The sequence below is a fragment of the Macrobrachium rosenbergii genome, chromosome 21 (assembly GCF_040412425.1).
Source record: "Macrobrachium rosenbergii isolate ZJJX-2024 chromosome 21, ASM4041242v1, whole genome shotgun sequence".
Taxonomy (NCBI): domain Eukaryota; kingdom Metazoa; phylum Arthropoda; class Malacostraca; order Decapoda; family Palaemonidae; genus Macrobrachium; species Macrobrachium rosenbergii.
The window spans coordinates 42,654,872-42,666,772 of NC_089761.1; the positions used below are offsets into that span (position 1 = coordinate 42,654,872).

The 11,901-nt window shown below is 32.6% G+C and overlaps 1 protein-coding gene across 1 annotated transcript in view; it reads left to right on the forward strand.

The window, feature by feature from the left end:
* Window positions 1-484: 484 nt before the first annotated feature.
* Window positions 485-11,901, forward strand: part of LOC136849466 (uncharacterized) — a 26,487-nt gene continuing 15,070 nt past the window's right edge. Inside the window, exons 1-3 of the mRNA XM_067122815.1 lie at window positions 485-566; window positions 2,458-2,615; window positions 7,611-7,757. Of these exons, the coding sequence (XP_066978916.1) occupies window positions 485-566; window positions 2,458-2,615; window positions 7,611-7,757 (387 nt within the window). The remainder of the gene's footprint in view (window positions 567-2,457; window positions 2,616-7,610; window positions 7,758-11,901) is intronic.

Sequence of the window (11,901 nt, forward strand, 5' to 3'; positions counted from 1 at the left end):
CTTTAACCTTAAATAAATTAAAAACTACTGAGGCTAGAGGGCTGTAATTTGGTAGGTTTGATGATTGGAGGGTGGATGATCAACATCCCAATTTTCAGCCCTTTAGCCTCAGTAGTTTTTAAGATCTGAGGGCGGGTTAGTGCCGTCAGTGCACCTAACGGGGTGCGTATAGGTATTACTAAAATTTCTTTGCAGCGCCTCTTCGGCCTCTAGCTGCAACCCCTTTAATTCCTTTTACTGTATCTCCATTCATATTATCTTTCTTCCATCTTGCTATCCACCCTCTCCCAACAATTATTTCATAGGGCAACAGCGAGGTTTTCCTCCTGCCACAGTTTTCAAACCTACCTACTCTCAATTTCCTTTCCAGAGCTGAATGACCTCATAGGTCCCAGTGCTTGGCCATTGGCCTAAACTCTATATTCCATTCCATTCCATTCCATCATGCATTATGGGATGAGGTTGCTGGCCTACACCCTGCACCATGAATGTCAACTGGTCACCCATCCAAGCAGTGGATAGTGACCCCGCCTCCTTAACAAGAGATCATCTGTTAGATGTGGATGGTTGAAGGGGGTCATGTCCTAGGTTTGGTACCTGAGAAATTAGGAGAGTAGCACCTGGTGGTTACTCGATTCTAGTGGGTTACAACAAAAGTATTATTTAATACCCTCTGGAGCCCTCCTTTCTGAAGGAATGAGGCTTTAGTTTTATATATATATATATATATATATATATATATATATATATATATATATATATATATATATGTATATATATGTATATATATATATATATATATATATATATATATATATATATATATATATACTGGTATGTATATACATATATATATATATATATATATATATATATATATATATATATATATATATATATATATATATATATATATATATATATATATACACACATATGTGTGTATACAGATACATAGCTATATATATATATATATATATATATATATATATATATATATATATATATATATATATATATATATATATATATATATATGTATATATATGTATGTATATATATATATATATATATATATATATATATATATATATATATAAATATAACATATATATGATAGAGAGTAGTATTATTGTACATGACATTTTTTTTTATAAATTCAAACATCAAGCCACAAGTAGCCCATTAATATAGAACTCACTATATCTTGGGAATAACATAAACCCAATGGGTCTTATACATGATAAATGCACCTACCCTGACTAGGACTCGAACCCATGATTTTTGTGGTTTGTTATATTAAAGACAGCGGCTTAATGCACTCAGCTATGTATATATATATAATTTATATATATATATATTACATACATATATATATATATATATGTATACAATTATGCATACATATGTATAAATATATGAATGTGGAAAACTCTACCTATATGTATACAATTATAAATACATCTATATAAGTTATGAATTTGGGTCTCTACTTCTTCATCTCTCTCATCTGATCTTATGCTCTCTCTCTCTCTCTCTCTCTCTATGGAAAATTTAACATTTACTTTCACTGTGCCCTACTTACTTTTGAAGAAACATCAGTAAAAATACCATTTTCATTTGACTGCCATTAACTCCACTTATCGTTCCACTGTCTGCGATGAACAAATTACCGTTCTATAAAATAGTATATTGGGCGATTTAAAATAACGACTCTTGAATCTATCTCTAAAGTGTATTCTGAAGGTAGGCAGTTCTTCAACCTTTTGATACCTTCATATGTTAAGTATCTTTTTACGCGTAAAAAAAAAAAAAAAAATAATCAGATAAAGGTATAAAAAGTTTTCAATATGAGAATGGGTGACAATGGACGGTCTCGGGAGCGACAGGAAGCAAACTTGGCGAAAACTCTACGGAGGTTTCACGCCACATCGCGAATATTATGTTGACGTCCGCTTATCGTAAACGATTCGACCTTTACCCTCCGTTATTTAGAAGATATTTCGTGCCATGTAAATTCTGATCTACTTAAACGAAGAAACTTTATGCGCATATAGACTGGGCATTCATAAGCATTTTCGTGATCCTAATACTTAATTTAAACGTTATAATTGGCGGTGTAAATCCACGATAATAACTTGGACAGAATATTTAAAACTATTTTGTTTTGTTATCATCAAACAACGCTTAAACCTAAGAAACCTAATGTACCCGAAAAAAATTCACACTAATCAGCAACGCGTTACCATGACAACAAACTCGTAAACAGTAAAAAAAAAAAAAAAAAATGCTCCGTATCGGGTAAAATTCTCATGCTCCGACAAACCCAAGCCCATGTGTCACCAACCGTCTCGGACGCTGTGACAGAATCGAGTGATTTGTATCTTCATCAGAGCTTTAAATAAATTCTTTCCCATATAATTCGGAGGGCACTATTATCTCTAGTATTTGTTCCAGAGGAGGAGGAGGAGGAGGATGAGGAGGAGGAGGAGGAGGAGGAGGAATTGGCAATCGTCCCGATCCGTCTAAGTAATGATGATGATATAGTCTCACCCACTGAAGAGAGGTGGGATGCATTTACCGCGATGAGGCTGGTGCTGCCATCTATGAGACAGGTGAGGAAACCGAGAAGTGACCATAACATTGCCGCGGTAGTTCTTCCGCGGTCCTTCCTTCGTACATCGAAGAATATGATTTTCAGGTTAAAATAACTCGAGTTCTGACTCATTCATGCAGTGAAGTTACGACAGAAATAACATGCAACGAAGAAAATGCCATTTAAAGTCAGTAAGTGACAGACTAATCGTTTTCTCCAAGCTTAAGCCGGGGTCAATCATCGCACTGAAACGTGACACGGCTTGAACTTGAAGGAGGAGGGACTTGGCGGAAGTGGGCGGTGCCTATTTATGAGCTATGCTCCAGCGTGCTCTCGAGATCGCTCTAAACAGATCCCTACCAAGATTCTAATTCCCTTATATATGTATACACTTTTTTTCTTTCTCCTCTTTTCGTCCCGACGTCTAATGCGCGTATCATTAGCCTAGTTGGGGATAATGGCCGGCGGTTGATGATGATGATGGAAAACCTCCATCCAGAGACATCTTGATCTATGGAACCCCCCAAAAGTAATTTATGCCGTTTGCGTAATCTTCGCATTACTCCCTTTTTTTTTTATTGCAGCCGCTGACGCACCTTCTGATTTATTAAGAGGAAAATGCGAGTGTGTCCCGGAAGATGCGAATGACTTGTGGGTTTTGGTCGGTATTGGTAGTGACGGTTTGATGTTTAGGGAGCGTTCAGTTTTCAACCTTTGCTTCTCTCGTCTCCGTAAGGCGCCAGAACTCTTGTTTGTAACGATACTGTGAGTCTTTTTTTTTATTGTTTTTGTTTTCGTTTTTGTTTTAACATTGCAAGGATTATTTGCTTTGTTTTCGTTTTACCATAGCGAGGATTATGGTGGATAACTTTATTCTCTCTCTCTCTCTAATGTTGTTTTTATGCAATGTTTATTTAGATGTGCTCTTAAAAACAGCAACTTATATATTCAAAGAACTTAATCTCTATCAGTAACGATATTTGTGAAAATGGTAATAAGAATTTATACAATGAAAGCTAACTGGCGCTAAGTTTACCGCATAGTGAAAAAAGAAGGCTTTCTTAACATTACGGCACTTTCGAACCACTGAACAACTAGCAAAATATCTTATAATTAGAGGTAGCTTTAGTAATAACTCATTTTGACATTGCTAATCCATAAGATTATTCAGTTTACCTGGCTACCTTTATCCTTTTGCTATATTTTGGTTATTTCTTTGTTTACTATACGATTATTTTGTAATTTCAGTTTCTGAATCTAGGAGGAATATGGTGTATTTTGGATTTTCTTTCATTTCATGTATACTTTGCATTAGAGTTAAAATATTTTCATTTCACTGCACTAGATTTTAAATATTTTCATTTCACACAAAGAAAGCTTTCTAAGCATTCTAGCACACCTCTGTATAGTCCTGTAATTTAAATTTAGTTTTTTATTTTGATGAAAATAAGTGATTTTTTAATGTTTTTTTTTTTTAAATACAAGGCTTCGAAAGCAAATAGCGAACTTTTACTACCTCTGAAGCTTTTACTAAAATGTCTATTTAATATTTTTCCTTACACAATAGATCGATTATTTTAATTAAATAAAAGAATTAACATTATGTAAGCTTTATGTGCAATATTGTCTTCATCATCTTTTATTGTATTTTATAACTTTTCTTTTCAGTGCAACAAGCAAGTGATTTTGATACGGCTTATACCAGCTTTTATTAAAAATACTAAAATTGCAATCAAGGAAATAATCCCTATTGAGTAAGCTGGAAGTCAAATACTTTCTTTAGCATGAAAACAAAATGATTCATTTCCTTAAAAGTAAAATTGCTGCAACGAAATGAATAAACACCTTTACATTAGCTGAAAGTAAAATACTTTCTTTAACTTTCATTTCCTTAAAAGCATAAAAGTTACAGCAAAGTAAAGAACCACCTTTACGTCAGCTAAATATCGAACACTTTCTCTCCCAAGACTTTTTTTTTTTAAATCTTATTCCTTGTTTTTTTTTGCGTGCAACAAGCAAAGGCAAGTGCTTTTGACCCTGCGCATCTGGGTCGATCTTGCTTGCTAAGGCGTTCCTGGCTGCATTCCAAAACTCCAATCTGGTTTTCAATATCAGCGTCTCAAGTTCATGGGTCCTCCTTCTTCTTCTTCTTCTTCTTCTTCTTTTTGCACGACTTCTCTTTCCGTGTGTCTGTCCTCTGCAGCCGAGGGGGACCGGAGTGTACTTTCCCTTTTCCTGTCGTGCGGGACGGAGGTGGGAGGAACCGTTCCATCTCCGTTGCTTGGATTTACGTCATTCGTTTCCTTCGATTTTTCCTTTATGTATATGTATATGTATATGTACATGTATATGTATGTATGAATATGTTTATATATATAGGTGCGTGTTTATATTTTTGTTTTATGTATATGTATATGAATATTTGTGTGTATATATATATGTGTGTGTGTGTGTTTATATATATATGTATATATATATTACATATATAATATATAGTTTTAGGGCATATATTTATCTCTTAGATAATTTTTGTTATAATATATAGTTTTAGGGCACAGTTCTTCTCAGTTGTTCAATAATTTTTCAGTGGTTTCAGAATTTTTGCAGGAATCCGACGATATGAAGATTCATGCAAATAACTTATTGATGCCACTAAAGGAATTACTTTTAAAAAACCTATAAAATATATATATATATATATATATATATATATATATATATATATATATATATATATATATATATATGTATATATATATATATATATATATATATATATATATATATATATATATATATATATATATATACACATATACACACACATATATATATATATATATATTTATATGTTTATAATTTATATTATATATATATATATATATATATATATATATATATATATATATATATATATATATATATATATATATATATATATATATATATATACTTTGATGTTTTCATCTTCAATTCTTTAACACTTGTCTTTCAGTGTTCTTTGTTCTTGTTTTCTTACAATGGTGATCGGCATTTGCTTCCATTATAGCCTTGTTATCGTTACTTCTTTTTTTTTAATTATCTCTTCTTCTGACTTGTGTCTTTTACTTCTCTTTGATATTTTCTTGATTGCTTGATTGATTCTGTGAGGAGGTCTGACGTCGCATTTTTTTCATTGTTTCCTTTTATTCCAATTTGCTTTGTTGCATTCTCGTTGTTTTATCCATCTTTCTTCATTTTTTTTTTATATTGTTTTTGTTTTATTCGATAAAGGCATTGAGATTCCCCTGTAAAAGTTGTTGCATCATACTTGCTGTTGTGTTAATTATTCCTGACCGTTTTGTGTTGTGTATAGCAGGAACAACTAGTCTGACAATAAACAATAATTGTTCCTACAGATGTTGTTTTTCCTCCTATCTGTTTAACTTTCGTTTACTTCTTCTCCTGTTATCTGTTCTTTAAATAATTTATTTATGATGAAGTTACTTTACGATATTGTTTCAATTACCGATAGAAGCTATATCTCATACTCCTAATAAACTCTTCAGCATTGTAAAAATATTTCAACATTATCACGCTATTTATTTTTAATCTTTTTCCTTAACATTAGACTGCATATATATATATATATATAAATATATATATATATATATATATATATATATATATATATATATATATATATATATATATATATATATATATATATATATATATATATATATATATATATACATATACACACACACACACACACACACACACACACACATATATATATATATATATATATATATATATATATATATATATATATATAATAATTATAAAGCCGAACGCATTATTTTATCTGGAATTTATTTCTTATAAATTAAAGTTCTTTCCTATTCTCGTTTTCTTCGCTTACAAAAAGCTGTAATAAAGACGTAATAACAGTAAAATAAATAATATGTTTTTTAATCAAACATGTTTACGAGAGGGTCTTCTCCTTCCTATATGATAAAAATTATTGTAATACATTTTTTGCAATGGGATTACATTTATGGTGAGGGTCTAAATTCTTTTCGATACTGCAAGAAGAGAGAGAGAGAGAGAGAGAGAGAGAGAGAGAGAGAGAGAGAGAGAGAGAGAGAGAGAGAAGGGTGAAAGCTTTTAAATCAGGAACTTACGGATAGTAAAGATACAAAAAAGTGAGTAAAAATAAAATAAGAGTTAAACTTAACAGTAAGAAACCTTAACGATGATAGAGACCAATTTTAAACGACTTCATATAAAATTAATGAGATATTTTGTTTCACACCTGATTACTAACATTCTCTCCCCTTGACCCCCACCGTTCACCACTCCCACCGACAGCAGGCCCATCATACAACCCCCCCTCTCAAAAAAAGGAAATAATTGGAGATGCGGATATTAGTTTTAGTACTGAAAATCTCATTATTTATTTATAAGTTTAACTGTCGCCTCATTATGAAATATTAATGATACCTATCATGCTCTTGGGTACCCCATCCTCTCTTTATTATTATTATTATTATTATTATTATTATTATTATTATTATTATTATTATTATTATTATTATTATTATTATTATTATTATTATTATTCGTCATTTATATCCATTCTTATGAAACCAGCCTAAATTCTATGACCTTATATAACAAGCTTTTTAGAAAGTATACCAAAATGTGAAATAACAAAAAAAAAGTGAGGGACTTGGAGCAGATTAAATCTGAATATGATAATTAATATAAAAAAATATATATTTATATGCATAAGGTAATAACAGATAACAATAATCAAAGCCTCGTTCACTCTTATATGAAAATAAGTACATTTTCGGCAGATAATTTATAAACCTAAAGGCATAGTTAAGAACGAATCAACAAGCGAAACCTGAAAAATCAGGTAATTCATTCATTCACTCATTCATTCATTCACTCACTCATTCATTCACAACCAATGGAAAGTGTGGTTGAACGTACTAGCAACGTAAGGAGGCTCGTATACCAGACTGCTGGAAGCCATGGTTACGACACAGACAAAGATTTGAGAGTAGTGTTTAAGCCAAATGGTCACCAACTAGCTTCGGGTATTTTAAAATGGGCAGCTGATTTGACCCAGGGGGAGTGTGGGACGTCAGCGGATCATATGGTTGTGGTGAGGAGGGATATGGGTGAGGTGGGACTGGAGGAAGAAGATGCAAGGAACAAAAATAGATGGAGAAAGTTGACTTGAGCGGCCGACCCTGCTGTAAAGTGGGACTAATGGGGTCGAAAGAAGAAGACCTGATTTGACCCAGATGCCACAAATAGCACCACAGAAACCCCAATTAACTAATCGAAATATAATTGCAAGAGGCATAAGCCGATAGGCCTACAATTACTCCTTTAAAGATTAAAAATATTAATTCACAAGTGGGGGTCATCTCGTGAAAAGGAAAAAAGGAATTTTGTAACTGAATTTTTACTTCTCCAAGATGCCATTAGATGCGACAGTTTTTACAGCTCTTTTGAGATGGAACTGCCTCTCGTTGGTTTTTATTGTCTCTTAATTGGATGATAAAAAGTCATAAAGCTATGAGGCATCTTCCTTCATAAAAGATAAATAAAAATCTAATTGAGCTTTAACTGTCACAGAAGTCATCAGACGTAACCTTTTTCACAGCAGTTTGAGGTGAATTTGCCACTCGGTGGTTTTTTTATAGCTTCTTGATAAGGTAATCAAGAAAATCGTAGGATTATGAGGCATATTTATTTCAGAGAACTTGCAATTGAGCCTTGACTCCTAATAGACGTCATTAGACGCATCAGTTTTTCCTGTACGTCGTTTTCAGAAGATTTGCCATTCACAAGTTTCTATACCCTCCTGATTAGATGATGAAACTAATAATTTTTAAGGGATTAAAAACTGAAATGTAATTTTATGATGTGACATGATAGATATCATTATTTATACGAGATGAAAAAAGTAAAAATATTAATTTTCATGAGAATGACAGATTAAAATAATCTCTCTCATGAGATTAAAATTATGTAAAACGTTATTTTTATGAGATTATGTGATTAAATCGTCCATTTAGGGGAGTTTATATGATTAAAATCATAATTCTAATAGGATTGGAGAATAAAAATAGCCATGTTCATCTCATTATGATTAAAATCTTCGCAATATTATACAATGATTCATTATTTTAATCAGAATAGAAGATTAAAATCGTGTGCTTCATGAAATTTGGATGAGAAGCGTTATTGTAGTGAGATTATATGAGAAAACTCTTATTTTATACGATTAGAAGATAAAAATAATTCCTCCCTTCTCCCAAGAAAAACAAGTAAAAAATGCGCCGAAGTACCTTCGGCGCAATCGAGTTTTCTGCACAGCCGCTACAGAGTATAATCAAGGCCACCGAAAACAGATCTAACTTTCGGTGGTCTCTGTATAATGCTGTATGAGCCGCGACCCATGAAACTTTAACCACGGCCCGGTGGTGGCCTATCCTATATCGTTGCCAGACGCACGATTATGGCTAACGTTAACCTTAAATAAAATAAAAACTACTGGGGCTAGAGGGCGGCAATTTGGTATGCTTGATGGTTGGAGGGTGGATGATCAACACACCAATTTGCAGCCCTCTAGCCTCAGTAGTTTTTAAGATCTGAGGGCGGAGAGAAACAAGTGCGGACGGAGAGACAAAACCGGCGCAATAGTTTTCTATTCAGAAAACTAACAAGTGATCGAGCTACTTAACTGGTGTGGAAGCCCAAAATCGTGTGTGAAAATGTTGCCAAGTTAACTGCTGCGTCTCGAATTTAAAACCTGTGTTCAGTGAAAAATAAATTAGTCATATAAATGGTAAACAATCGTATGTTATAATAAGTTCTAGATGTTATATACATCATGGGCAGGAAAGTTAATAACGAATTTTTTTCCTTCATTTTATAAATAAATTCTCAGCTTCCAGGAGACAAAATAGTATAAAGTGATGTTCCAGCTATAATAAGCGTTGCAGACCTAACTATATAATATATATATGTATATATTATATATATATATATATATATATATATATATATATATATATATATATATATATATATATATATATATATATATATATATATATATATATATATATATATATATACAGTATATATGTATATTATATATATATATATATATATGTATAAATTATATACACTCAGTATATATACATACACACACACACACACACACACACATATATATATATATATATATATATATATATATATGTATATATATATATATATATATATATATATATATATATATTCCTGCTGCATCTAACTCAGACATTTTACAACCAGGTACTAATTGTTATTGTACATTTTAGTCACGTAAGGTTTTTGCTAATCGCTATAATTCCATCCGGCTAATTCAACCGTGAAAATAGATGAATTAGATTAAGGTCAGAGCTACAGCGTTAGACCAGGTGTTTATGTAGCCTCCTGCGGGCATTACAACCCTTGTTTTATCTACATTCATGTTTCTTCCACCTGGGCAGAAGAGGCTATGAACAGATTATAACAAAAGGTTTATTATCTCCAGGTCTCTTTCACCAAAATGGTAGATATACGACAGCCATAAATGAACTCTTGCTTTCATGGTTTTTTGAAATATTTTTGAATACGGTTTTCACTGAAATCATTAAAACCCGATATGAAACACATTTAATAAATAGAAAATGTAATGAAATCATGTCGAAACTGTAGAAGACTTGGTTTTAACACCTAAAGGTACTCCTGACTGCTAAAACTGGATGAGACATACCTGAGATAAAATGATGCTTCTATGATCCCTATTTGGAAGTGATGTTTATTAGTCACATTCTGATGACGTTTTTTTTAAAGTGACAGTGATTCTGCCAAGACAGCTTGCCCTCAAAATCGCAATCACTTTGCCAAGAGGAGCTCTCCTCTGAAAAGAACAGTCTCTCTACTAATAGATCATACTTTTACGTAAACCCATTAAGTCTGCCAAGAGAAGTTGTCCTTGAAAATCACAGTAACTGTCCCCAAAGGGTTCTCCTTGGTAATAGATCATACCTTTAGATAAAACTAACTCTGCCAAGAGAGCCTGTCATTAAAAGTCACTGTAACTCTGCCAAGGGGACTCTTCTTTAGAAAGAGCAGTAGCCTAACTCTGCCAAGATATCTTACTCTTAGATAAAACGGCATCACTGCCAAGAGAGTTTTCCCATAAAAATCACAGTAACCGCCAAGAGACCTCACATGCTTGTGCCAGTCCATCGCATAGATAGACTGAATTAGAAGGTTGAATACAAGGGCAACTCCGCTTGCCTGTAAAAAGTAATGGGTCATAATGAGGCCAGAGAGCGAACTCAGTAAAATTAAGTTCACTGTCAAAGCAATACGTGTCAACGAACTGTATCCTATGCTTTCTTTTCTTTCAGAGATATTCCTTCTGGCCTAAATATGTGCTCTTGATTGAAGCTTTCCGTCACTTCTATTGATCAAGTCTCTGGGTTCACCTCTATTTTTCTCTTTCTTTTGGACTAAATATTTGTATTTCCATAACTTTCTCTGGTCAAAAAGGCATTAGGTGGGTGAAATTTAAACAATGAAGACCATATTCCCTCATATTTGCAAGAGGACTGGTGAGAAGCAGATTTTAGGGAATTTATCTAATATACCACTGGTTTACTTTTCATATTACATAATATTAAAAAGTGTCTTCTTAGATTCTGTTATTCAGAATCCTTCATGTAAAGACCTTATTCTCCTAATTATACAAATCATATTTGACTGGAGGCTCTCAGCTCCCATCTTCAAAAGCAGAATCTTTAATGCCATCCAGTCTAGGTAGTAACTGGAATGCCCAGCATCCTAACCCTTCAGTGACGTTTTGCGCCACTGACTGAAGTGTCTGAGGTGCTAACTGTGGCAACTTGGTCATCACATGCGCAATATTCAGTAGCCTTTCGACGGGCTGTAACCAAATAACCAATGTTCGCCATACTTGGTATGTGCTGTTGCGTCTGTTAACAAAGTCTTCCATGTTCGTGTGTTTGAGTTCTCTTGTTGAATTAAATTCTTTCTTTCATTTACTTATCTGTTTATTTATTAGGCTGCTTGCTTTCTGTTATTTGTCAATAATTGTACTTAGAGGTTTGCCAGTTACAGGTTTGAAGTATAGCTTTCATTGGTCTGTCTTGTTTTCTGTCATTTCTTAATAATTGTACTGAGAGGTTTGTCAGTTATATATATTTTAAAAATATAGCTTCATATATTGTTAACTGATA